General features: G+C 45.8%; 1 protein-coding gene and 2 non-coding genes across 3 annotated transcripts in view; 1 reads left to right on the top strand and 2 right to left on the bottom strand.

Annotated features, from left to right (window-relative positions):
* Positions 1 to 229: 229 nt before the first annotated feature.
* LOC140193350 (uncharacterized) overlaps positions 230 to 27,903 on the bottom strand; it is an 81,116-nt gene continuing 53,442 nt past the window's right edge. Inside the window, 4 exon segments of the mRNA XM_072250676.1 lie at positions 230 to 537; positions 539 to 2,273; positions 11,245 to 11,539; positions 15,634 to 15,763. Of these exon segments, the coding sequence (XP_072106777.1) occupies positions 390 to 537; positions 539 to 2,273; positions 11,245 to 11,539; positions 15,634 to 15,763 (2,308 nt within the window). The 3' untranslated portion in view covers positions 230 to 389.
* trnas-gcu (transfer RNA serine (anticodon GCU)) lies at positions 13,139 to 13,220 on the top strand. Its single transcript has one exon. It is a non-coding gene; the product is annotated as a tRNA-Ser (tRNA).
* On the bottom strand, positions 16,513 to 16,585 carry trnav-uac (transfer RNA valine (anticodon UAC)). The gene has a single exon. It is a non-coding gene; the product is annotated as a tRNA-Val (tRNA).

Below are 27,903 nucleotides of genomic sequence, written 5' to 3'. Positions count from 1 at the left end.
GAGTTGCCTCTTTACTCTATATTAGGTGTGTTATAAATTCACTAAGTACCGGAGACAGACTTCAAAGTAGAACTGATTTATTTGTCTCAGATCCAGAATATTAAATTCCAGTCCCATTAAAGGTGAATGTGCAGCAGAAGAAACTCCTCCCATGCCCAGTGACCAGGGTGCAGAACTGGGTGTGGTGAGCAGCAGCAATAATTGCAGAGTTCAGCACCGACAGTCACTCTCAAAATTGCATTGAGAAACAATGATGGACAAATATCCAGCATGAAGCTTATTGAAACTTTATCCCCAGTGTGAACCCAGTGATGTGTTACAAGGTTAGGTTACTGAGTGAATCCCTTCTCACATTCACAGCAGGTGAGCGGCCTCTCCCCAGTGTGAACTCAATGATGCACATTTGATGGAGATGGCTGAGAGAATCTCTTCCCAATCTCTGAGCAGGTGTATGGCCTCTACCCAGTGTGAACTCGCTGGTGTCTCTGTAGGCAGGATGATTGCAGAAATGCTTTCCCACATTCATAGCAGGGGAACAGCCTCTCCCGTGTGAACTGACTGGTGTGCCAGTAGTTGTGATGACCAAGTGAATCTCTTCCCACATTCTGAGCAGGTGAACGGCTTCTCTCCAGTGTGAACTCGCTGATGACTCTCTAGGCTGGATGACCGAGTGAATCCCTTCCCACATTCTGAGCAGGTGAATGGCTTCTTCCCAGTGTGAACTCGCTGATGTCTGTGTAGGGTGAATGAATGAGTGAATCCCATCCCACATTCTGAGCAGGTGAATGGCTTCTCCCCAGTGTGAACTCGCTGATGACTCTCTAGGTTGGATGACCGAGTGAATCTCTTCCCACAGACTGAGCAGCTGAACGGCCTCTCCCCTGTGTGAACTGACTGGTGTCTCTGTAAAGTGGAGGACTGAGTGAACCTCCTCCCACAGTCTGAACAGGTGAACGGCCTCTCCCCAGTGTGAACTTGCTGGTGTACCAGTAGGTCGGGTGACCGACTGAACCCCTTCCCACAGTCTGAGCAGCTGAACGGCCTCTCTCCAGTGTGAACTCTCTGGTGTGCCAGTAGGTCGGGTGACCGAGTGAATCCCTTTCCACAGTCTGAGCAGGTGAACAGCCTCTCTCCAGTGTGAACTCGCTGATGTGCCTTCAGATTAAATGAGCAAATGAATCCCTTCTCGCAGTCTGAACAGGTGAATGGTCTCTCTCCAGTGTGAACTGACTGGTGTGCCAGTAGCTTGGATGACCGAGAGAATCCCTTCCCACAGTCTGAGCAGGTGAATGGCCTCTCTCCAGTGTGAACTCGCTGATGTACCTTCAGTTTAGATAAACAAGTGAATCCCTTCCCGCAGTCTGAGCAGGTGAATGGCCATTCCCCGGTGTGAACTCTCTGATGTTCCTTCAGTTTAGATGACTGAGTGAATCCCATCCCACAGTCTGAGCAGGTGAATGGCCTCTCCCCAGTGTGAACTCGCTGGTGCACCAGTAGGTCAGATGACCGAGTGAACCCCTTCCCACAGTCTGAGCAGCTGAACGGCCTCTCTCCAGTGTGAACTCTCTGGTGTGCCAGTAGGTCGGGTGACCGAGTGAATCCCTTCCCACAGTCTGAGCAGGTGAACAGCCTCTCTGCAGTGTGAACTCGCTGGTGTACCAGTAGGTCGGGTGACCGACTGAATCCCTTTCCACAGTCTGAGCAGGTGAACAGCCTCTCTCCAGTGTGAACTCGCTGATGTGCCTTCAGATTAAATGAGCAAATGAATCCCTTCTCGCAGTCTGAGCAGGTGAATGGCCTCTCTCCAGTGTGAACTCGCTGATGTACCTTCAGTTTAGATAAACAAGTGAATCCCTTCCCGCAGTCTGAGCAGGTGAATGGCCATTCCCCGGTGTGAACTCTCTGATGTTCCTTCAGTTTAGATGACTGAGTGAATCCCATCCCACAGTCTGAGCAGGTGAATGGCCTCTCCCCAGTGTGAACTCGCTGGTGCACCAGTAGGTCAGATGACCGAGTGAACCCCTTCCCGCAGTCTGAGCAGGTGAATGGCTTCTCCCTGATGTGAACCCGCTGGTGCACTATTAAATTGGATGACTGAGTGAATCCCTTCCCACAGTTCAAGCAGGTGAATGGCCTCTCCCCAGTGTGAACTGACTTGTGTACCAGTAGGGTGGATGACTGATGGAATCCCTTCCCACAGTCTGAGCAGGTGAACGGTCTCTCCCTGGTGTGAACTCGCTGATCAGCCATTAGGTCAGCTGATTGAGTGAATCCTTCCCCACAAATTCAGCAGATGACCAGCCTCTGCCCAGTGAGAACTGACTGGTGTGTCCACAGGTGGGAAGACCGACTGAATCCCTTCTCACCCACAGAACAGGTGAATGGCCTTGTCCCAGTGTGTACTTGCTGAAGTACCTTCAGTTGAGATGACCGAGTGAATCTATTCCTGCTGTCTGAGCAGGTGAACAGACTCTCCCCAGTGTAAAATGACAGGCATGCCAGTCGGTCAGATGATCGAGTGAATCCCTGCCCAGTCTGAGTAGGAAGGACGATCGAGTGAAGCCCTTGCTCCAATTCTTAAATATCTGGACAGTGTCAGAAAATCTGGCGTGTTGTGTTTGAGATTCCTGTAGATAAATTCCTTGTCGTTTTTAACCTGTGAAAACATTTACAAAATCCATCAATGGCTGAAGGACAACATTTCAGATGAGATCACTTTAGTCAGCAAGCTGTGATCTGACATCACACTGTTACAGTGAGCTTCAACCCAAGTTGGAGAGAGAACTCATCTTCAAACTGGCACAGTGCTGGTATCTAGGATTAAATGTTAACTGGAATCAATCTCTCTGATGCTTTTCCTGTCTCTATAAGAATGGGGCATTTCTGCCATCTCCAATCTGTGCCTTGCCTCAGTTTGAGTCTCTCCATTGGTAGTATTCCCTCTTCCCACTGAGCAACATGGGTGTCTCGTTCCACAGTGACTGAAGCACTCTCACACAAATAGCCTTTGTTGACCTGCAGCTAGGATTTTCTTTTATGTACTGTTAGATTAAAGTGCCACCGTTTTAACGCCATATAAAAATTTGCTGCTGAGATGAACGGTCGGTCTGATAAAAGGAATTAGAGTGAATTAAGGATTCTATTTAAGGTTCTTGTCACAGTCATAGAAAAGTACAACACAGAACAAGACCCTTCAGCCCATCTAGGTTGTGCTAACTATTTGAACTTTCTACTCCTATATCCCTACTATCCAGGTACTGACACAAACCTCTTAAATGTTGAAATTGAGGTCACATTCACCACTTGTGCTGTCTGCTCATTCCACACCCGGATGACCGTCTGTGTGAAGAAGTTTCTCGTCATGTTCCCCTTAACATTCCATCTTTCACACTTAACTCATGACCTCGTGTTGTTGTCCCACCCCATCTCAGTGGAGAAGGCCAGCTTGCATTTACCCTATCTTTACTCCTCATAATTGTGGTACACCTCCATCAAATCTCCTCTCAATCTTTTACATTCCAAGGAATAAACACCTAACCTGTTCAAGCTTTCCTTATAACCCAAGTCCTCCAGACCTAGCAACATCCTTATGAATTTTCCCTGAACTCTTTCAACCTCTTTTTCATCTTTCCTGTAGGTAGGTGACCAAAACTGTACACAATACTCCAAATTAGGCTTCACCAATGCCTTGTACTATGTCAACATAACATCCATCTCCTGTACTCAGTACTTTGGCTTATGAAGGCCAATGTGCCAAAATCTTTCTCTCCATCCCTATCTAACTGGGGTACCACTTTCAGTGAATTATGGACCTGTAGTCCCAGATCCCTTGCTTCTACAGCACTCCTCAGTGCCCGACCAGTCACTGTGTAAGACCTTGTTCCTACCAACATGCAACACTTCACACTTGTCTGCATTAAATTCCTTTTTCCGTTTCTCAAACTATTTTCCCAGCTGGTCCAGATCACACTGCAAGCCATGATAGTCTTCCTCTCTGTCCACTACACCCCAATCTTGGTGTCATCCACAAATTTGCTGATCCAGTTAACCACACTATCATCCAGATTACTGATATAGATGACAAACAACAACAAATCCAGCACTGATCCCTGTGGCACACCACTAGTCACAGGCCTCCAGTCGGAGAGGCAACCATCTGCTGCCACAGTCTGGCTTCTCCCAAAGACAGTGTCTCATCCAGTTTACTATCTCATCTTGAATGCTGAGTGACTGAACCTTCTTAACCAACCTCCCATATGAGACTTTGTCAAGTGCTTTGCTAAAGTCCATGTGGACAACATCCACTGCCTTGCCTTCATCCACTTTCCTGATAACTTCCTTGAGAGACTCTATAAGATTGGTTAGACATGACCTACCGTGCACAAAGCCATGCTGCCTATCCTTAATCAGTCCACATCTATCCATATACTTAGATATTAATTTCCTGCACATACATTCCAATAACTTCCCCACAACTGATGTCAAGCTCACCAATGTAGAACTTCCTATTTATTTTTAAAGCCTTTCTTGAACAGCAGAACAACATTGGCTGTCCTCCAATCCTCCAGTCCCTCACCTGTCACTAAGGACGATTTAAATATCTCTGCTTGGGCTCAAACAATTTCTGCACTTGTCTTCCGCAGGGTCCCAGGAAAACAACTTGTCAGGCCCTGGTGATTTATCCACGCTTATTTGCCATAAGACAGCAAACACAGATTCCATGAAGTTGATGCTGCTTTGCCTCACTTCTATAGACTCTGTGTCCATCTCCTGAGTAAATACAGATGCAAAAATACTACGTAAAATCTCCCACTTCTATTTTGTCTCCTCATATAAATTATCATTCGGATCGTCCAGAGTGGGCCTGTTTCTGCACTGAACTTCTGCATGTTTCTGTGACACAGAAGCTGGCCAAACTTGTTTGGAAGGGAAACTGGTAGGAATGACGATGGAGCAGCAATGGCTGGAGTTTTGGGGAGCAAGTCGGGAGGTGAGTGATGGATACATCCCAAAGAAGTGGAAGCATTGGAAAGGCAGGAGGCCACAACCATGGTTGAAATGAGAAGCCAAAGCCAATATAAAAAAACAAAGAGAGGGCAAATAATGAGCAAAAAAGATCGAGAAGCTTTCAGAAACCAACAGAACACAACTAAAGAAAGGTGAGCTCAGGGTGTGGAAATATGATATTGTAGTCATTAATGTGTTTTGGTAGCACCCAACAGCCTGAGGCATTTACAGGAACAAGATATCTGGGGCTTCAATATCTCTTGAAAACCAAGGTTCCCTGCACTAGTTACAATTCAACTTTTATTTTGGCAGGCACATACAAACTCTACACCCTCAAAATTTCACTTTTGAAGAACTCCCACTTACCAAGTACTCCTTTGTCAGAAAACAGCCTGTCCCTATCCACACTTGTCAAATCCTTGCAAATACCATAAAAATTGACTTTCTCCAATTTAGAATCTCAACCCCTGGTCCATGCCTCTGTTTTTCCGTATTTACTTGGAATCTCGTGGCACTATGATCACTAGACACAACATGTTCCCATACACTAATTTCTGTCACCAACCCTGGACCATTTCCTAATAGCTTACTGCACACTTCAACATCAGAAATTTTACGTACTGATTAAGGCACATTTGATGAACTCTACCTCAACTAGTCCTTTTACAGTATGGGAGTCCCAGTCAATATATGTGTAAGGGGTTTCTTCTTTTATGTTACTATGCAGGCTAATCAAAATGGCTTCTTTGTTATGTTAACTGCTGAGAAAGTTCTCTCTCTAGCAGCTTGTTTGGGTTATAAAGAGAGTTGTATTCAGTTGCTAACCAATTGGGATAGATGTTATTCTTTCTTGTGTGTTTGTAAGCTATTGTGATGCGCGGGCTTTGGCACAGAAGGCACAATGGGGTCAGAGAGAGTGGACACGATGCTGTGAGCTGGCCGATAGGATGGACCCCGAGCCACAGTCCAAAGCCCAGGGTCCTCAGCGAGGACAGGAGACAAAGACAGACTCGTGTGGAGTGTCTGGTCGACCACTGTGGTTGGTCCCAGGCAGCGGGTCGAGGTGGTCAGAGGGGATTGAATGGTGGAAAGAAGACCCCGTTACTTGAGCTCCAACTGTTGTGCATGAAGGGATTGAACTTTGATAAGTTTGGCGCCTTTTATTTCCTTTTTTATTTTATCTCTATTAATTACATAGTTCCAGTAATATCTATAAATTGTAATCATTTAATGGCATATGGTGTATTGTCTGTTATTTTGCGGGAATGTCACTGATCCTTGAATGTGGAGGCGGAGATGCTGGAGAAGACAGTGCCCCACCCGCTACAAGGAGAGCCCGGTCACGAGCCCATTTCCATGATTAATTTGAAGGAACAAAACCTCATCTTCTAACTGGCCACAGCATCCACACAAACCCAGTTTGCCGGGGCTGAAGGCCGCTTCCCCTAGATGTAAGTGAGTTGAGGGAGCCTGAGGCTTACCCGGGGGCTACATATGGGAAGTTATAATCACTTACAATATCAACTTTTGTTTCTTGGTATAGTCTGTGAACTCTCTACAAATTTGTTCCTCTAAATCCCTCAGACTGTTGGGTGCAACCAGCTCCCAGTAATGCCTACAATATCATAATTCCATGGCCTGGGCTCATCTGGCTTTCCTACGATGCTTCTTGCATTGTGATATACACAGCTCAGCACATTCATCGCACCATGCTCAACCTTCTGATTGCTGACTTCGTCTTAGGTCTGAACAACATCTGTCTGGTGTCAAGAAAACAACCTCTCCCTCAATGTCAGAAAAACAAAGGAGCTGATTGTGGACAACAGGAGGAATGGAGACAGGTTAACCCCCGTTGACACCAATGGATCTGGGGTTGAGAGGGTGAACAGCTTTGAGTTCCTCGGCATAAACATCAACGAGGATTTAATGTGGTCTGTACATACCGGCTGTGTGGTGGAAAAGGCACAACAGCGCCTCTTTCACCTCAGACAGTTGAAGAAGTTTGTTATGGGCCACCAAATCCTAAGAACACTCTATAGGGGCAATATTGAGAGCAATCTAATTGGCTGCATCACTGCCTGGTTTGGAACTGTACTTCCCTTAATGGCAGGACTCTGCAGAGAGTGGTGCGGACAGCACAGCGAATCTGCAGATGTGAACTTTCCACTGACAGGACATTTACAGAAACAGCCACCAACTGTTCTAGCTGCTACCATCTGGGAAACGGTACCACAGCGTAAATGCCAGGATCAACAGGCTCCGGGACAGCTTCTTCCAGCCAGGCCATCAGACTGATTAATTCATGCTGATAGAACTGTATTTCTATGTTATATAGACTGTCCTATGTACAAACTATTTGTTATAAATTACTATAAATTACACATTGCACATTTAAACGGAGATGTAACGTAAAGATTTCTACTCCTCATGTATATGAAGGAGTATGTAATAAAGTCAATTCAATTCAATTCACCCTCTCCACTATCTGTTCTGTCATTCTGGCTCCCGCCCCCCACCCCCCTGCAACTTTACTTTAACCAACACTCCCACCCCCACACTAGCAATAGCAAGCCTTACCACTAGGATATTAGACCTCTGCTAGTTTTATTTCCCAAACTAACTAATCCCCTATCACCACTTTGACTTTCCTCTGCAAGGTAATTCCCCCCCCCCCACCGCCCAACAAGTTTCTAAAGTGGTCCATCTGCTGTTGTGAGGGACGGCAACAAGAGTACTCTGCGATGGCTATTTAACCTCATTCCCCTTCCTGACTCTCACCCAGTTTCCTGTGTCCTGCACCTTGGGTGTAACTCACCTCTCTTCATGTTATATCTATCATCCCTTCTGACTCCCAGATGATCTGGAATTCATCCATTTTGAGTTCCAACTCCTTAAAGTGTAGCTGGATACACATCTTGTAGGTGATGGTGTCAGGGACACTGGAGGTCTCCCCACCTTTCCACCAATGCCCCCTCAAATTTGTAATGACAAGTGTGTGCAAATATCTTGCGCTGTGCAATTTTTAACAGTAACAAAAACGTGCACACTGAATTTTATATAGAGAGGTATTGATTTTAACAGTTAGCAAATCACAATCAATAAGAACTTTGATCTCCCCTAGGTTTGATCATGTTCATCTGCACTCTCACACAACCTATGTAGCAGGCCTGTAGCGGGTAATGAAGGATCTTCTCAACAGAAATTTTGCACACTGTCCATATCTGATTTGCTCGTAAAATGATACTTTAAAAAGTCAGATTTCCCAATATCACTCACTTCTTCCCACTTGCAAATTCTCCAGCAACTTTTGCATTGCCACAATACACACAGGTAATACCATTTTCTGTATTGTACATAAATATCTCTCCTGAACCCTCCCCCAGGTGACTGATGGTGGTGAACTCATTGATGGCAATGCCAATGAATATGAAGGGAAGGGCAGCAGTCTGTCTCATTGGAGTCTGGCACGTTTGTTTTGTGAAAGCTACATGTTGCCCAGGACAAAGGTGTTTGATATCATTATGTAACCGGACAGAATGGGTCAAAATATGTTCCCACGGGTAGAAACGTCCAGAACAAGAGGAGGTAGAACAAGCAACACACACAAAATGCTGGAGGAACTCAGCAGGCCAGGCAGCATCTATGGAAAATAGTTCTATTTTACCTATTTTATGTGTGTTGCTTGGATTTCCAGCATTTGCAGAGTTTCTTTTGTTTGTGGTTGAAGGTAGAACAAAGGAGATTTTCTCAGCTACTGATCTAAAAGATTTTGTTCCCTTTCCCCGAGTTCCTAGTATTTAGACAGCTGGAGCTCAGCTCTGTCTGAAAGATGCATCGGTTCCCACTCCCTCATCAGCCGGAAGCTCCCCGGGGCCCGTGTACGGATGGTGGGGCTGAGAGAGAGAGGGAAGAGAACAGGACTGCCCGGGGATTGCGGGCCACGATGGCAGGAGCAATTGCCCCTCAGTCAGAGTCGAAACCCCCCGCCCGGAATATGCTCTTACCTGTAGCTGATCGTTCCGCGGCCTTTTGTGTACTGCGCGCATGCGTAATATTCGGGAAAGTCAACAACCCTGACGCCTGCGCATTTAATCGGTGCTGCAGCGCGGGCGTTATTTTTAAGGCACCGCTTTCTGGGTGATCACGGTGACTTTAGGTTTCTGCAGGCACCGGTTCCATGTCCATGCCTCACTGTGTTTTGTGTGTAGAAAACTCAGCAGCTGTTTTCACGCAGAAAGCAGCTTCCATAAATAATATACTCAATATCAACAGGCATTTCGCGTGTCAGGAGCCAAGGTACAATCCTCTTACAAAATGCAGATATAAAACACAAGAGATTCTGCTGTTGCTGGAAATGTAGACACACACACACACACACACACACACACACACACACACACACACACACACACACACACACACACACACACTATTCTGGATGAACTCTGCAGTTCGGGCAGCAACTAAGCAGAGGAGTACACAGTCTAGCCATGCCGAAGGGGCTCGGCCTAATCGTTATCTATTTATTCCTCTCCACATTTGCGGCCTCATCTGTTGATTTTCTCCAGTATTTTGCAGACATTAACCACCTTTTTAAAAATCAATCAGCTTCCAAATGTTTCTGTAGCCACATCCTGCTGGTCTGATTCCTCTTCTTCCTCCTCCTCCTCATAAACTCTAGACCCCATCTCTTTCTGGAGCCCCAAAGCCCTGACTCAGGCTGGCAACTCTTTGGTTTCTGCCTCTGCTCCATCTAAGATTCACTCGCTAGTCTGCTGTCAGACTTTAGAGGTGCATTGCAGCAACCCAGCTGTCTACGGCACAGTCCTTTGAAATGAGTGAAAATGATAGAAAACGTTGAAAAGAGCGGGGAAGGAGGAGTTTAACCACCTTAGTTCAGAGCTCCAAAGAACATCAAAACCACAGTGAGTTCATCGTCTTATTCAGCCTGGAGACAATCATGCAGGAAATTCATGCAGGTGTATAGGATGATGAGAGGCATTGGTCGTGTGGATAGCCAGAGGCTTTTCCCAGGGCTGAAATGGCTAACACGAGGGGGCATAGGTTTAAGCTGCTTGGAAGTAGGTACAGAGGAGATGTCAGAGCTAAGTTTTTACACAAAGAGTGGTGTGTGTGTGGAAAGCACAGCCAGCGATGGTGGTAGAGGAGGATACAATAGGGTCTTTTAAGAGATTCTTAAATAGATACATGGAGGTTAGGAAAATAGAGGGTTATGCAGTAGGGTAATTCTAGACAGTTTCTAGAGTAAGTTACATGGTCGACAAAACATTGTGGGCCAACGGGTCTGTAATGTGCTGTAGATTTCTATGATTCCATGAAATTCAAAGAAAATCTCCTATCCCACGGAGTGGTGACTAGTTGCAACCTGTCATCACAGGGAGAGTGAGAGGGGAACGGCAGGGATAGATTTTCATATACTGATATGGAACAGAAACCTGGGCAGGGACCAGATGGGCCGAGTGACCTCTCTAGTGTACATTGTGAGTGTGGTAGATACAGTAAGTACCTGAGACACGGGATTTGATACAGAACGGATTTATCTTTCACAGATCCACAATATTAAACATCAGTCTAGTTTAAGGCTAACATCAGCAGAACAGACTCCTCCAATACTCAGTGACCAGGGTTCAGTCCTGGGTGCGATGAGCAGCCGCAAGAACTGCAGAATCTGACAGTAACAGTTCCTCATGAACCTGCAGCTGCCTTCAGTCACTGTGATAGTTAAACATTTAACACAGGGCTGATTTGAATTAAAAAATACCATGAGAGGTCATCTATTACATCCAGTGCTTCCGGTGCGGCCTCCTCTACATCGGTGAAACCCGAGGCAGATTGGGGGACTGCTTCGTCGAGCACAATAGACAGGATCCCCTGGTTGCCACCCACTTCAACTCTGCTTCACATTCCCATTCAGATATGTCCATACATGGCCTCCTCTACTGCCATGATGAGGTTAAACTCAGGTTGGAGGAGCAACACCTCATATACCGTCTGGGTGGTCTCCAGCCCCTTGGTATGAATATTGAATTCCCCAACTTCCGGAAATTCCCGCCCCCGCCTTTCCCCTATCCCAGTTTTACTCTGCCCCCTCCCCCTGCTGCCTACCACCTCCCTCATGGTCCCACCTCCTTCTATAACCATTTAACCATATAACAATTACAGCACGGAACCAGTCCATCTCGACCATTCTAGTCCGTGTCGAACGCTTACTCTCACCTAGTATGTACCACACAACCAGCACACCATCCTTCGAATCCATATTCCTCCCCATTTCCTCGATTGGTAAATGCTGTTTGATGCTCTCCAAACGGAAGCACTTAGCCTGGGCTGCCTCTGCGGCCTCTTCAACCTCCGGCAATCGAGATGCCCTCTGACTCTTTGACTCCTCGACCTCCACCCGCAGTCGCAGCAGTTCTGACCCACGCTCCGTGTCCATCTCTATCTGGGACGCAATTACAGCACCAGCTTCTTCCAATCTGTGCTGGGTCGATTTCTTGAGCTTCTGCTGATCCTTTCGAAGGTTGGTCATTGCAGCGTCTCTTTGGATTAATTCATCAGTAATGACCGCAGTTTCGGCTCGGAATACCGTTTCCCCGTCTCCACTTTGATGAGCGTGGACTCCAATCCTTCAATGGTTGTCCCAAAATTGCAGCACTCAGTCTCCATCCTGCATTTCTGAGCGTTCAGTTCAGCGGGGCAAATCTCCTCTCTCAGCCAAACACTCAGGATCTGCGTCCTTCTCCAGAGCTGGCACTCGTCCAAAGAAAGTTTTACTTAGTTTATCCCTAGTCGCCCGGGATTCCTCACTCGCCTCAATTCATAGTCTTCCAAGGTGAATCTCAATGCTAGGAGATCATCCAAATACACCAAAACTCCAAACAAGTCCACATCCCCCGTCCCCCGCGGGAAGGTTGCAAGGGCTCCGGATATGCCCTGTGGCATCTTTTCGGACTGGAAGAATCCTAGGGGACCTATAACTGCCGTCTTCTCCTCATTGGCCTCACTCATCGGGATCTGGCAACATCCACTCCTCAGATCCAGCACATTAAACCACATCGCACCATTCAGACAGACCATCGCGTCTTCGGCCGTCAGACCCGTATTCAGGTCAATGACAGTGCGCCTTGTCAGAGTCCTATAATCCACACACACGTCCTTCACGGCTGCAGGGGCCAGTCGCCGCGACCTTTCTCTCACCGAGGTGTCTTCAGCGGTCAACTCCCCTCCCTCGTGGTATTTTGGAGCTTCCACTAAGAGGGTCTCACCTTCAGATACTTCCCCCAGGCCGTAACACCATCGGCTCTCGTTTAAATTCGGTACCGGCCCAATGCTGCTACACACGTCCAGATGAACGTTCGGCCAATGTTGTTAATATCACTACATTTTGCGACTTTCATTTACAAGGATTTAATATTCTGTATCTCTGTTTCTCTTACATAAAAAGCCATCCTTAAAGGCACGCGCCTCTGACTTTTCAGGCGGCCCTAAATTCTGGGAGTGGAATCAGCAAAATGGTCCAGTTCATTCAAAACATCATCGGGCGTGATTTCTTTTTATATATCATATGCATATACCAGAACCGAGCAGCCACGCATTGTGTCGGTTAAGGTTGGGATATTCAGATCTGCTGCCGCAGACGGAGCTAAGTGCTCTTCAGCGTTTCTGTAATTTAATAGCTATCGGGTTCTCATAATTGCCAATACACGAAACGCCGTTGTTTTGGAGCCAGATGATAATTTACGATAATATGTGTTTCTTGAAATCAAACAATTTGATAAACAAGTTACTAGACGTTTACTAAATTCGATATAATTTTATCTCACTGCACTACCCAAAACACACTATTTCTTAGAGCTACAGCGCACGGAATCGATCAATTTGGCATAGCACGGCGGTGGTGTCTGAAATGCCAATAATAGCTAGTTCTGTTTTTCCCTATGGTTAGCACCTATCTCACTAAGTCTTTCTTCCCAATATCCAGAAATTCTGGTAAGCATCACAGGCAAAGTAAATATAAATGGTATCTGAAAACAAATATTTCGAACATAAGAGGAGTTTCTAAGTGCTGTGAAGAAATTCAGAATTTTGTAACACAAGAGACAGAAGAACAGACGAGGTGGCCGAGAGGTTAAGGCGATGGACTGCTAATCCATTGTGCTTTGCACGCATGGGTTCGAATCCCATCCTCGTCGTGACCTCTTTATGTGAGGGGCCATCTGTTCAACTATTACTGTACTTTAAAGCTTCCAAGTCTCCAATATTTGCCAGATAGTTTGCTTTGTGAGTCATGAAAAATAATGTTCACAATTGGAATTTGTCTCCAAATTTGGTCATTTGGAGAGGAATTAGGCCATTCCGCCCATCGGGTCTGCTTTGCCGTTCCAGCATGGCTGATATACTATCCCTTTCAACCCTATTCTCCTGCCTTCTCCTCGTCACATGTGACCCCCTTACTGATCATGAAACTGTTAATATATCGAATGACGTGGCCTCCACAGCTATCTGTAGCAATAAATTCCACAAATTCACAACCATCAGGCTACAGAAATCTCTCCTTACCCCAGTTCGAAAATGACTTCCTTATATTCTAGGTTAGTTCCCTCTATTTTTAGACTTCTCCACGACAAGAAGCATCCTCTCCATGTCCACTATCTCCAGGCCTTTCATTATTCGATAAGTTTCAACGGGATACCCGCGTCATTCTCCGAAACTACAGCAAGTGTAGTCCCAAAGTCATTAAACGCTCTGCATATTTCGCCTTGTAATTCCCAGGATCATTCTGGCGAATGTCTCCTGGGCGCTTTCCAATGCCAGCACACCCGCTTTTGGTTAAGGAACACACGCTGCTCAATATATTCCAACTGCGGTCTGACCAATGCCTTACAAAGACTCAGCATTACATCCTTGTTTTCCTTTTCCAGTTCTCTCGAAATGTAAACTGTCACTGCGTTTCCCTTCGTTAATACTGAGCCAACCTGCAAGTTGATCTTTCGGGAATCCTGTACCAGGTCTCCCGCTTCCTTCTACACATCTGTTTTCTGAACATGCTCGCCGTTTAGAAAATAGACCACGCCTTTATAGCTTCTGCCTAAGTGAATGACCATACACTTCCCAATATAATTTTACATCTCTCTCCTAATCAGTTCAGTTCCTTCTGCCAAGGTCCTGCTGATCAATACTCACACAACATAACCATCAACCTATATTTATACCGTTTGCAAATTGGCCAGAAAACTATCAATCCCCTTATTCAGATTATTGACATATAACGTGAAAATAAGTGGTCCAAACAACTACTGGTCACCGGCAGCCGACAAGAAAAACGCTCCACTTAATTCCACTCGCTGCCTCCGGCCATTCAGCCAATCTTCGATCCATGCTAGTATAACTCCCGTAAGACCATCGGCTCTCCTCTTGTTAAGAAACCTCAAGAGTTGCACCCTGTGACATTCCTTCTGATTTTCTAGGCCAGCAACATCCACTGACCCTTCTCCATTTATCCTGTCTGTTATTTCCTCGAGGAATTCCAACAGATTTGTCAAGCTAAATTTCCCCTGAGGAACACCATGCTGACTTTGCCCTATTTTAATATGTGCCTCGAAGTGCCCCGAAACTTCATCCTTAATAATGGACAACATCGTCCTAAACACGGAAGAAGACTAACGGGCCTAACATTTCCTGTAACACAGATAAAAGTTGCTGGTGAACGCAGCAGGCCAGGCAGCATCTCTCGGAAGAGGTGCAGTCGACGTTTCAGGCCGAGACCCTTCGTCAGGACTAACTGAAGGAAGAGCTAGTAAGAGATTTGAAAGTGGGAGGGGGAGAGGGAGATCCAAAATCATAGGAGAAGACAGGAGGTGGAGGGATGGAGCCAAGAGCTGGACAGGTGATTGGCAAAAGAGATATGTGAGGATAATGGGACAGGAGGCCTAGGCAGAAAGAAAAGGGGGATTGGGGGAAACAGAGGATGGGCAAGGAGTACAGTGAGGGGGACAGAGGGAGAAAAAGGAGAGTGAGAGAAAGAATGTGTGTATAAAAATAAATAACGGATGGGGTTAGAGGGGGAGATGGAGTATTAGCGGAAGTTAGAGAAGTCAATGTTCATGCCATTAGGTTGGAGGCTTCACGGACAGAATATAAGGTGTTGTTCCTCCAACCTGAGTGTGGCTTCATCTTGACAGTAGAGGAGGGCGTCGATAGACATATCGGAATGGGAATGGGATGTGGAATTAAAATGTGTGGCTGAATGGGAATGGGAATAAAATTTCTTGTCTTTTGTTTCTCTCCCTTTAAAGAGTGGAGAGACATTTCCAATTTTCCAGTTCTCCTGAACTGTTCCAAAGTCTGCTGCTCCTTGAACGATCAGTACAAATGCGCCTACAGGGGAAAATGTGTGAATGTCACTATAAGTTGCGATGTTTATCAGTTTCCCCATTCAGCCTCCGTCTCTTCGCAACGATGAAGGGCGGATGGAGGTGCATGCGGATATTCTGAACTGGGAGTTGAGCGCACAGATCCCGAAGCAGGTGATTTTCAAACCTTCCTGCAGAACACGCGTCAGAAACGTTTAAACACAGCGCGGTGTCGATTAATACTCGAGTGTACCGAACTGATATCAAAGACAGATCGAGCGGAGTATGTTCTCGTCATCCGATTCCGGAGACAGCAGAAGAGCGGCACAACGTCCGGACCGAGTAAGTGAAATGCATCAACCGCGGCCACGCAGGCGAGGAATCTACAAGTAAAACACAAACTGAAGGAATTTCCATACAGCGCATGAATACTGTGGGCGGCACCGATTAAACCGCGATTTCCTCACCCATCTGTCTCTTTACTTCCGATGTACAGTTTTATGTTTTCTCCCTTCCATTCTGCTGATACCTCCGGATACATTTTAACTGACATTTCTGCAACTTCAGTGATACATATTTCATATCGACTGTGGGCAGATTGGAACATCAGTGGTAAGTCCGCCATCAAGACATTGAATAATGTACTTAACAGTGGCCGGTTTGATGAGGATAACTGACCCTTATGTTTTAATAATGTAATAGAGGTAACAGGGTGCCGAGGGAACATCGGGAGCTATGTGTTGAGTCACAGGGCAAAGTGTATACCGAAATATAAACTTATTCGTGACGTTAACGACGAAGGAAAGAAAAAACATCACTGGTTAATTACTCATCTGCATGCACGCGTGGGATATTCCGTAAGTAGTTACATGTTGCATCAATACTCAGCAAGACCGACATATTAAAATATAGTGACTATAACTCTATACCGATATACGATCTCGCATCATCATCTTGTCTCGAAACAAAACGGTTCCCAATTCCCTTGCTCTGTAGATTATGCACGAGATTTTTGACCATTCCTTTTCAATTTCCCGCAGGGGTATTCCCATGATAATAAATGTAAATACGAACGTAAAAGTTTGCGGGATCTTTGAGATCACATGCCTCCTAAATCCTGGAGCCTAAAGAGTGTTTCTGTCCAGGATTGAACTGGAGACCTTTCGCGTGTAAAGCGAACGTGATAACCACTACACCACAGAAACGCTGCCAGGAGCTCAATGTTCTACGCTATTGAGCACTGACCAGACACCCTGCACCTCCGACTCTCTACTTATTCATCCTGCTCTTAAGGACAATTTTTTTCTGCCCGCAAGCAATAGAAAACGAAATTTTGCCCACTCTTCGTTCCCACTTCAGGAACAAGGGCCAACTTTATAGGGCATATTTATTAAATTCACGACGAATTTGCTGTGATGTTTTGGTCAGGGCGCAACATCCAACAACACCCGACCGTACCTCTTCCTAGAGATGCTGCCTGGCCTGCTGCGTTCACCAACAACTTTTATGTGTGTTGCAACAAAAAACGTATCGGCCGCTGCAGTGTCCTTCAGTCACCACATGGTGGCTCCCCGCCTCTCAAGGATAATTCAACTGTAATTTTGACATTTCTCGCTATAGATTAGTTCTTCGCCAGTCTTCGCCAATTTTCCGTTCTCGTCACTCTCGCCAGAACGTTAATTGAAGGAAATAATTCATAGACAACGGAAATAGTGAAAACAAGAGGAAATAGCATCTGTAGAGTCAAAACCAATGTCTTTAGCCCCGCCTAGTGCACAAGCGAGCTATTATTAAACACACAATCACACTAATGTTTCATTAATACCATCTTAATCTTCATTTTCCAAACTGTTCCGTCGTATCTGAACCAGACCCACTCATCTGCGGATAATTAAACAACCTCTTTTGGATGGAAAATTATATTAATCACAATAACCATCAGGAAGCGAGGCCCGTGTGACAGGAGAGCGGGAATGTGAGCATTTTACAGCAGCGCTGAGTCGGTCACATCAGAGGTCGCAGGTCACAGAGAGCCTGAAGGATCTGATAATCGGCATGTCGGTAGATTTGGTGGAGGGCTCCATTCTTTAACAGCAGCTTGGTAAAGCAAGTCAGAAATCGGATTACACTGGACATGGAAGAACTGATTTATAATTCTGTTCCAGAATGGAATCGTCTCAACTGCAGGTTTCAATAGTTTAGTGTGAAAAGTAACCAAGGAATTGCCCATTTCCGGACCTTTCAGTTTTCATTCCGTGCGCTCACCTTGTACTGTAACGACAGCCGCAATGACATGGATAATTCCTCCAGTTTAACCCCATGTCAGGGTGCTGGAAGGTGGATTTTGATACTGTCCTCCAAGCATTTGCAGCGCATGTCGCGCGGTTTCACTGGGTAACTGATAGCTTGCATATCGGCCGGGACTCCACCTTTGATTTAATGTCATGTACAGCAGGAACAAATCCATGCGGGGTTTTATCGGGATTATGGACAGTATATTGTTTTAATTTACGCTGGCAGATCAGTGCGCATATTTATTACGTGAGTGAGACGTGAACGTGACTCCGTTCAATGCAGAGGTAATTTTAGCAACGTGGAGAAACTGTAATGGTGTTTCTATCGCATGTTTCAATGAGGGACGGACTTTGGTGGGCAGAGAGATTCTCTCCTCGACCTGTTCTTTTACGCTGGGTTAACCTATGTAAAGAACAGATTGGCTTCAATGATGAGAGCTCCGGCCAGTCTGTTTGGAGAGTGGATGGTCAGCTCTTTCCAAAATTAATTACAACATGAGTACTCCACTTGTAAAAAACAATCTACGTTCAATTTAGTGACACAATCTTAGCCACTGTTTTACTGCGCTGGGGTGGAAGGAGAATCGATGCACGGGATCATCAGGGGTATGAGAGATTTCTGTTACAACTGCAGGTTGGTGAATGTCGGTTGCGACCATCCGCCCAACGACAGCTTCTCGAAAAAGCACAGGGGGACATTCGAGCCGTGGCTGTGTTGTGATTCGAAGCCCCTTCACTTTAAAGACTGGAGACAGAAACCTCTCGGCTACACTACCCGTGAGCAGATTACATGATGATCTGAAATTGATTGCACACGGTCCATGTATTGAAGTTCCCAACAGAAAAAAAAAACACGCATGGAAAGCAGTGAAAACCAGCTGGAAAAGTGACAGGTAGGGGCAGTTGTCAGCAAGAGGGATAGATGGGGGGGGGGGGGTGGTGGCAGGGTGAGCGCAAATGGAAATTATGAAGTAAGGTAACCCGAATATAACACTCTGACGGTCACTTGCGATCGTAAAAAGTAGGTCCTGTGTCTCTGGGAATCATTTTGTGTCTTAAGACTGCCAATGCGAGTAATCTTTGCATTTGGTCAGCCACGTGGGAATTAATGGAGACTTACTTTGCTTTCTTCGGGTTGCTGGTCCGAGGTGTTCGAAGGCGGTGGTGTAGACAGCGTCTCTGAAGGCCGTCCACTGTTCCTCAACGCTGGTCCCGTCATCCTGTGGTGTGTCTGGCAGTCTGCCTTCAAGGTCATCGACGAGTTCTTCTGCAACCCTGCTACTTTTCAACACGGGTATACTTGTTTTTCCTCCGTAACAGTGCATTAGAGATGAATGATGGATTATGGCAATAAGGAAAATGCCGAGGAAACTGCGGTCTCTCCAAATGCGTCACGCGCAACCTGGTGGCGATGGCTGCGGCCGATCTAATGGTGGTGATTATTGAAGTCTTGTCCTACCAGATTGTTCAAGAATACAGACTTTACACAGCCCGGGACAGCGCTCCGTACTGCCTTGTCCACTATGTCCTGTATTACGTGGCCGTTGAATGCTCCGTCTGGTTTACGGTCGCTTTCACTCTCGATCGCTTTGTGGCCTTTTGCTCCGCTAAATTTAAAACAAAGTACTGCATCACCAAAATTGCGAATTTGGTGATTACCGTAGTATCTATAGGGATCTGTTTTAAAAAAATATTCCATTTTATTTCCTCGACATGGAAAAAGCAACGTTGGACGTGAGGGGTAACTGGGTCTGTTTCAACAGACCAGTACTTCCTTTCTTGCCATCGTTTGAGGGGTTTTATTGGGTGGACCGTCTGTTGAATCCGTTACTTCCTTTCTTCCTCATTTTGACCCGCAATGCTCTGACCGTCAGACAGATACTGGCGGCGAGCAGAGTCCGCAGGGGACTCAAGGGACGGGGAAATTGCGGGAAACAGTGAGATCCGGAGATGGAGAGTCGGAGACAATCCATCAGTCTGCTCTTCAGCCTGTCGGCGAGTTTCCTTCTCTGTTGGGCGACAAGCACTCTGGTCTTCATTCTCATGCGATGCCTCTACACAGACCTGGAAATGTCCATTCGGCTTTCTCAGGCACAGTTTTGGGGTTCTGTGATTCAGAATTTCAGCAGCTGCACGAATACATTTATTTACGGAGTGACCCAGACAAAATTCAGAGAGCAGTTGAAAGTTCTTCTGCTCTCCCCGGCTATTTTATTTTTGAAATGGTTTAGAAGTCTGCACCGCTCAGATGAAAGGGTCAAATAACTTTCCAATTTCGAAAATGAATCCTTACCTGCTCTGTAAGCATATTAATGAATTGAACTCCTGAAAGTGTTGATATTTCCAACAGTTCTGCTTTTCCTTTATTTCTGCTACAGATTGGAGAGTTTGGTTATTTCCCTTCTGTAAAATTTATTTTGCCTTGCACATTATATCACTCTAATATCCGGCATTGAAAACACACAGGTCCATTGTCGAAGTGTCCAGTATCTAAAACTTCGGAGAGATCTGGCCGTCATTGTCAATCCCGGCACCCATTCTCTTTCTCGCTTTTTCGGAGTTTTTCCTTTCTATAAAGTTCCGGTTTGCCGACTATACCAGCATATTGCTGGGAGATTTAGTACTTCTCACAACACGCTGGAGGAACTCAGCAGGTCGGCCAACATCTGTGGAAACGATGAGTCGACGTTTCGGGCCGGAACCCTTCGTCAGGTCTCATCGTTTCCACGGATGCTGCCCGACCTGCTGAGTTCCTCCAGCGTGTTGTGAGTGTTGCTTTGACCCCAGCATCTGCAGATTATTTTGTGTTTGAGATTTAGTACTTGTTCTCTCTGCGGTTGAAGCTTTCTAGTTTCAGCAAACGACGAAGCCCACTGTGCGGATGAGATATGATTTTGCTTCGGCCCAACTTGTCTATAATTTGACAACACATCGGGACACATTTCCCATTGGCATGTGTTACTCCAACTATTCTGGAAGGCGGCAGTCATGCGTCATTTATTGTTATGAAGATGCCTAGTTTTCATCTTTGACATTATCTTCGGTAGGACTAATATGTGCCTGTAAAATTTGCTTCAGAAAGGTCGTTTACAGTATTAAATTTTATTATTCATGTTGTCTTCTTATCATGAGAATCAAACAATAAACTTACAACATAAACGCTAAGAGCGTTTTCTATCCGTTATATGGATAATTTGTAGAGAGGAGTTAGATTATCCCTGGAAGATGGGAAGCTGCGATAGAATCTGCCAGGATGAGATAGAGGTTTGAAGGGCAGAGCCAAATGCTAAGAACTTTGGCTTTCAGTTACACTCAAGATTTGGAGAGAGGCACATACAGTAGATTATCCTTGGAAGAGAGAAGATGTGGGGAATCTGCCAGGATGGCATGAGAATTTGGAAGGCAGAGTCAAAGTAGGTGTATGGACTGTGGACGGTCAGTACCGGAAGAATACAATGAATGTGTCTCGAATAATTTAACCGAGAATGAAAACACATTCTACACAGAGGATGGAAATGCAGAGAAGGGACTCGATTTGCATTCACTTGGACAATTTGAACAAGGTTGTTAAATACAAATCGCTTCTCAGTAACACGGGAGATTCCTTCAATGAAGCAGAAGAGGCGGAAGCTAATGCAATGAGACAGTTACTGTCTTCCCAAAGCTGCTAGATAATTGGGTTGCCATAAAGATTTGATACCGTGCAATAACAGGGACTGAGACTCTGCAGAAACAAGCGCTGAAATGTTGCTGTTTCTCTGGACCGGTAAGAGATTTACACTGGACTTCTTCAGATGTCAGAAGCATTTGCAATGGTTATAATCATTAGTGAAAGCGGGAAAACTTTGGGAGACCATAACCGTGATACAGAGGAAGGTTAATGGGAAATATAACAGATGAAATTAAATACTGAAGATCGTGGCTCCAAATAATAAAACACGGCTCTTGCACGACACTCTCGTACTGACTATGCGTAGCTACAGATACTGATCTTCAGAATCTCTTAGCCCCCACAGACACCACAACTCCTCTCTAAACTCTTCCAATCATCCAGCGCCTTCCGTACGATCTGTACCCACATCTCTCCACAAGCCCCCACCAGTGACCATTCCCCCTCACCTCGCCTGCTCATTAAACACACCCTTTCTCCACTACCTCCCAATAAACATACGTCTCCCCAAATAACCAGTCCGAATGAGCCCAGTCCTCCGACACAGAAACCCACCGAGTCTGTTCCATCACCACGGGTCCTTCACACTGAAATCACCGACATCCACACCCACGTTTTACACACATCCAAAATCGACACACCACCTCACTGAACCCTGTATCTGAATCTTCCTCCTCACCATCGACATCCGGCAATGGCTCTGATCCTTCCCATCAGCTTGTGCCAGTGGGTGATCTACCCTCAGATTAATGGACAGGCTGAGAGGACGAACCCGGACCTGGAGCCAACCCTTCTCTGCCTTCTGTCCAGTAATCTGCCCTCTTGGAGTAACCATTTAATCCGGGCCGAGTTCGCCCACAACACCCTTCGGCATTCACCATTGGGTATGACCCCATTCAAATGTCAAATTGAGTTTATGCTCGCTCTGTCTCCTGATCAGGAATTAGATGTCGGGCTCCGCTTCACTGAATAATTTGTTCAAAGGTGTCTCAGTGGGAAAAGACTCTGAAAGAAAGTTCAGACCGGCAGCAGGCCGAGGCCAACAGACTAAGTTTCAATATTGATAAGCGGGTCTCCGTTCAACGAAAGATCATTGGCTCAAACTGGAATCGCGGAAACTCGCCCCTCACTTTATCGGTCTCTCGAAAGTCATGAGGAAAACTGTCCCGGCAACATACGCATCACATCTTCCTCGTTCTCTAAGGATTCATCCTACCTTACACGTTCGGGATCTAAATGTTTATGTTGACCATACTTGGCTCCAAGTTGGAAGCCCCACATATCTCTCCCTGCCACTCCCCGCACCCCTCACCACCAAGGACCATCAGCGGTGAACAGTCTGCACAGCCCATGGACTGCTTCATTCACGGAAATTAAAGGGACAACTACAACATTTGGTAGTTTAGGATGGATATGGTCTGGAGGAACCAGGGATGTTTTGGATCCTGTCCTTAATTCAGAATTCCAAAGGACATTCCGGACAGTACTGGGCCGTCAGATGTCGGCCATAGTGGGACGGGATCTGTCGCAACCTCGGGTCGCGGTAGAGTATTCACAGGTCTCTGTTTTTTTTCAGCTGTTTTTGCTGTGGCCTCCAAGTTTTATTATTTATAGTTACTGTATAATGTACTGTTGCACTTCGGCTATTTTTATGTGCTAGAGTTGTGTCTTCCATGATTCAACGTTGCAAATATTCGTAGATACTTCGAATTAATTCTCCTTTAGACTTTGCAGGAATCCAATTCAGTGTCCTTGGACTTTTGACTCTCCTCAGGTTGGTTACCTGTAAACTTGTCCGGAGTCTGGGCACGGATTCCTTCGTGCCCTGGAGTATATCTAAAGTGGCAGTGCTAGTCCCTCGGGGCTCGGTCGGCCTGATCCTTGCCCAATGAAATTCTGGCCGAGTTATCCAGTGTCCTGTAAGTTCTACTGTTTTGTTCTCCCTCTCTCTCTCTCTCTCTCTCTCTCTCTCTATCTATCTCTCTCTCTCTCTCTCTCTCTCTCTCTGTTTTGTTAATACAATTCCCAGCTTTGTTGAACTGTTTGACCCTGCGATTGACACAGCGTGACAACATCCTTCATTATGTCCAAAACTCCAGCAGATTCGCACCGGGAAGCGGCCGTTTACCTGCACCGTGTGCACGAAGAGACTCATTCAGTTAACCAACCCTGTGATGCTCCGGTGAGTTCAGAATAAATAGAGGCCTCATTTCTGTCTGGAGTGATCAAAGAGTTTTACTCATCATGCCAGCTGCTGCAGGACCAGCAACTTTACATCGGGGAGGAAATTCAAATCAGCTCTTTGTCAAATGTTTAACCATCTCGGTGACTGAAGGCAGCTGCAGGTTCATGAGGGGCTGTTACTGTCAGATTCTGCAGTTCTTGCGGCTGCTCATCGCACCCAGGACTGAACCCTGGTCACTGAGCATTGGAGGAGTCTGTTCTCCTGATGTTAGCCTTAAATTAGACTGCTGTTTAATATCGTGGATCTGTGAAAGATAAATCCCATTTCGCAAATACTTACTGTCTCTATCACCCTCACAATGTAAACTACAGAGGCCACTCAGCCCATATGGTCACTGCCCATGTTTCTCTTCCATATCATCTTTACGAAAGTTCACTTTACGCCACTTCGCTTTTACGAAAGGCCTACATTAGTACCTGTTTTCGCTAACCGAAAGAAATCCGAAGTGGATTTTCGCTCTTACGACAAAAGGCGAACACCGAAAATAGCGTTCAGCGTTTGTTTTGCAGCGATCCGTTATAGAGGCAGCACGCACCCCGAGCAGCGCCGCCAAGCGCCTTCCCCGGGAACTACACTCAGCATCAAGCCGGCATAGCTTAGAAAAGTTTCTGTGAGCATTTGTGCATGATCTCGATTTATTTTGTGCATCCATTAGCAAGATTTGTCCAAAGATATCGGAAAAGCCTAAGAGAGCTCGTAAGGGTGTTACGCTTTGCGGAAAACTGGACGTAATTAAGCGTTTCGATCGTGGTGAACGAAATAAAGACATCGTGCATCCAGTAGTGGCTGGAAATGTTTGTTCACATCTGTGCGTCCTTCGGAAACGACAGACGTAACTCTGGGCAAATTTTCATAGTTCTGGATATAACGACAGTAATAACTCTGAAAAATCCTTTTCCAGCAGATTCCTGTCCCTTAGACGCCGTGCCTCATTCTCTTCCGCCATTAGAACCTGATGCTGTGAAGTAAGGTCCGAGAAACGGCGGCACGGCCCGCTTTAAACTTGTGTTTACGCCGAGAAACACCGCCATGACCGTGAAGCCTTGCGCGGGCAGGTGAGTGCGCATGCGTGTAGATACAGATTACCTCCACCACAACCCCCCGCCCCCCCCCCCCTCACACACACATCTTCCCGATTCTGGTAAGTGAAACTACACTGTGCATACATTATTTCTACTTTATATAAGCTGTGTATTTATCATATCATTTCTGCTTTTATATATATGTTAGTGTTATTTTCGGTTATATGTGCTATTTTGTATGATTCGGTAGGTTATTTTTTGGGGCTGGGAACGCTCAATTTTTCCCATATAAATTAATGGTATTTGCTTCTTCGCTTTACGCCATTTTGGCTTATGAAAGGTTTCACAGGAACGCTCTACTTTCGGATAGCGGGGGAAACTATCCCTGCCGTTCAGCTCTCACTCTTCCTGTGATGACAGGTTGCAACAAGTCACCACTCCGTGAGAGAAGAAATTTCCCTTGAATTTCATAGAATCAGAGAAATGTACAGCATAATATTGCTCCAACATTTTGTGTGTGTGTATATGGTGTCTACATGTCTAGCAACTGCTTTGCTGTGTTCTGCTGGGGGAGAAGCTGACAGCGATGCAGGTGGATGCTTCCCTGGTATGATGGATTCTTGATTACCTGACTGGCAGACCACAGTACGTGTGCTTGCAACACTGTGTGTCCGACAGAGTGATCAGCAGCACTGGGGCTCCACAGGGGACTGTCTTGTCTCCCTTTCTCTTCACCATTTACACCTCGGACTTCAACTACTACACAGAGTCTTGTCATCTTCAGAAGTTTTCAGATGACTCTGCCATAGTTGGATGCATCAGCAAGGGAGGTAAGGCTGAGTACAGGGCTATGGTAGGAAACTCTGTCACATGATGTGAGCAGAATTATCTGCAGCTTAATGTGAAAAAGACTAAGGAGCTGGTAATAGACCTGAGGAGAGCTAAGATACCGGTGACCCCTGTTTCCATCCAGGGGGTCAGTGTGGACATAGTGGAGGATTGCAAATACCTGGGGGTACGAATTGACAATAAACTGGACTGGTCAAAGAACACTGAGGCTGTCTACAAAAAGGGTCAGAGCCGTCTCTATTTCCTGAGGAGACTGAGGTCCTTTAACATCTGCCGGACGATGCTGAGGATGTTCTACGAGTCTGCGGTGGCCAGTGCTATCATGTTTGCGGTTGTGTACTGGGGCAGCAGGCTGAGGGTAGCAGACACCAACAGAATCAACTCATTCGTAAACTCATTCGTAAGGCCAGTGATGTTGTGGGGATGGAACTGGACTCTCTCACGGTGGTGTCTGAAAAAAGGATGCTGTCTAAGTTGCATGCCATCTTGGTCAATGTCTCCCATCCACTACATAACGTACTGGGTGGGCACAGGAGTACATTCAGCCAGAGACTCATTCCACCGAGATGCAGCACAGACCGTCATAGGAAGTCATTCCTGCCTGTGGCCATCAAACTTTACAACTCCTCCCTTGGAGGTTCACACACCCTGAGCCAATAGGCTGGTCCTGGATTTATTTCATAATTTACTGGCATAATTTACATATTACTGTTTAACTATTTATGGTTCTATTACTGTTTATTATTTATAGTGCAACTGTAACGAAAACCAATTTCCCCCGGGATCAATAAAGTATGACTATGACTATGACTATCTCTTGTTTTTTTATATATATCTGCATTGTAAGAGGGTTTTGCTTTGGCACGAAATACGGGGAATGCCTGTTGATATTCAGTATATTGTTTATGGGAGCTGTTCTTCATTAAATCAGCTGCTGAGTTTTTTACATAAAAACACTGATCCATGGACATGGAACCGGTGCTTGCAGAAACTTTTAATGGTACTGTGATCACCCAAAAGCCCAGCGTTAAAATTTCCCCGGCGCCGACTCACCGATTAAATGCGCAGGCGCAGGGTGGCTGATGTCCCTGAATATCACGCATGCGCGGATTACACAAACGACCTCATGGGTTTCGTATGTAGGTAAGAGTTTATCTCCGCGCAGACTTTAAAAACACCAATTTAGGAACGATTACTGTGAGTTCCGGACACCGTGGTCTGCAATCCCGGGACAGCTCTGCTCTCTTTCCTCTCTCTCAGCCCCACGATCCGTACACGCGTCCCGGGGAGCTTCCGGCTGATGACGGAATGGGAATCGATGGATCTCTCAGGCAGAGCTGAGCTCCAGCTGTCTAAATGCAAGGATTCGGAACTCGGAGAAAGGAAACAAAATCTTTTACATCACCAGTTGATAAAATCACCTTTGTTCTACCTCCATTCACAAACAAGAGAAAATCGACAGATGTTGGAAATCCAAGCAACACACACAAAATACTGGAGGAATTCAGCATTAGTACTCTTTCCATAGATGCTGCCTGCCCTGCTGAGTTCCTCCAGCATTTTGTGTGTGTTACTTATTGTACCTCCTCTTGTTCTGGACCTTTCTACACGTGAGAACATGTTTTGACCCATTCTGTCTGGGTACATAATGATATCAAACTCCTTTGCCCTGAGCAACAAGTAGATTTCACATCACAAATGTGCCAGACTCCAATGAGACAGACCACTGCCCTTCCCTTCATACTTACTGGCATTGCCATCAATGAGTTCACCAACATCAGTCACGTGGGGGACGGTTCAGGGGAGATGTTTATGTACAATACAGAAACTGTTGTTCCTTGTGTGTATTATGGCAATGCAGAAGTTGCTATGTTCTGTGTTCTATGTTGTACAGCGAAACAACATTGGCTGTTCTCCAATCTGCTGGTATCTACCCCTGTCACTAAGGATGATTTAATTATCTCTGCTAGGGCCCTGACAATTTCTGCACTTGCCTCCCATAGGGTCCGAAGGAGTACCTTCTCATGCCCTGGAGATTTATCCACCCTAATCTGCCTCAGGATAACAAACATCTCCTCTTCTTTAATCTGTACAGGGCCCACAATGTTAATGCCGCTTTCCCACACTTCCATAGACTCTGTGTCTGTCTCCCGAGTAAACAGAAATGAAAAAAAATATATTTACGGTCTCACCCATCTCCTTTGTTTCCACACAAGAATTGCAATTCTCATCTTCCAGAGGACCAACTTTGTCCCTTGCAATCCTTTTGTTTTTAATATATCCATTAGGATTATGCTTCATCTTTTCTGCAAGGGTAACCTCATGCCTTCTTTTAGCCATCCAGATTTATTTCTCATGTGTTCTCTTGCATTTCTTATACTCCATAAGAACCTACCTGCCTATCCCTGTTCTGCAACTCCATTTTGTGCTTCACCAGGGTCTT

Source organism: Mobula birostris, unplaced genomic scaffold, assembly GCF_030028105.1.
Source record: "Mobula birostris isolate sMobBir1 unplaced genomic scaffold, sMobBir1.hap1 scaffold_522, whole genome shotgun sequence".
In the NCBI taxonomy this organism is placed as follows: Eukaryota; Metazoa; Chordata; class Chondrichthyes; order Myliobatiformes; family Myliobatidae; genus Mobula; species Mobula birostris.
The sequence above is the reverse complement of the archived record's forward strand: the minus strand, read 5'-3'. Positions and strand labels throughout refer to the sequence as shown.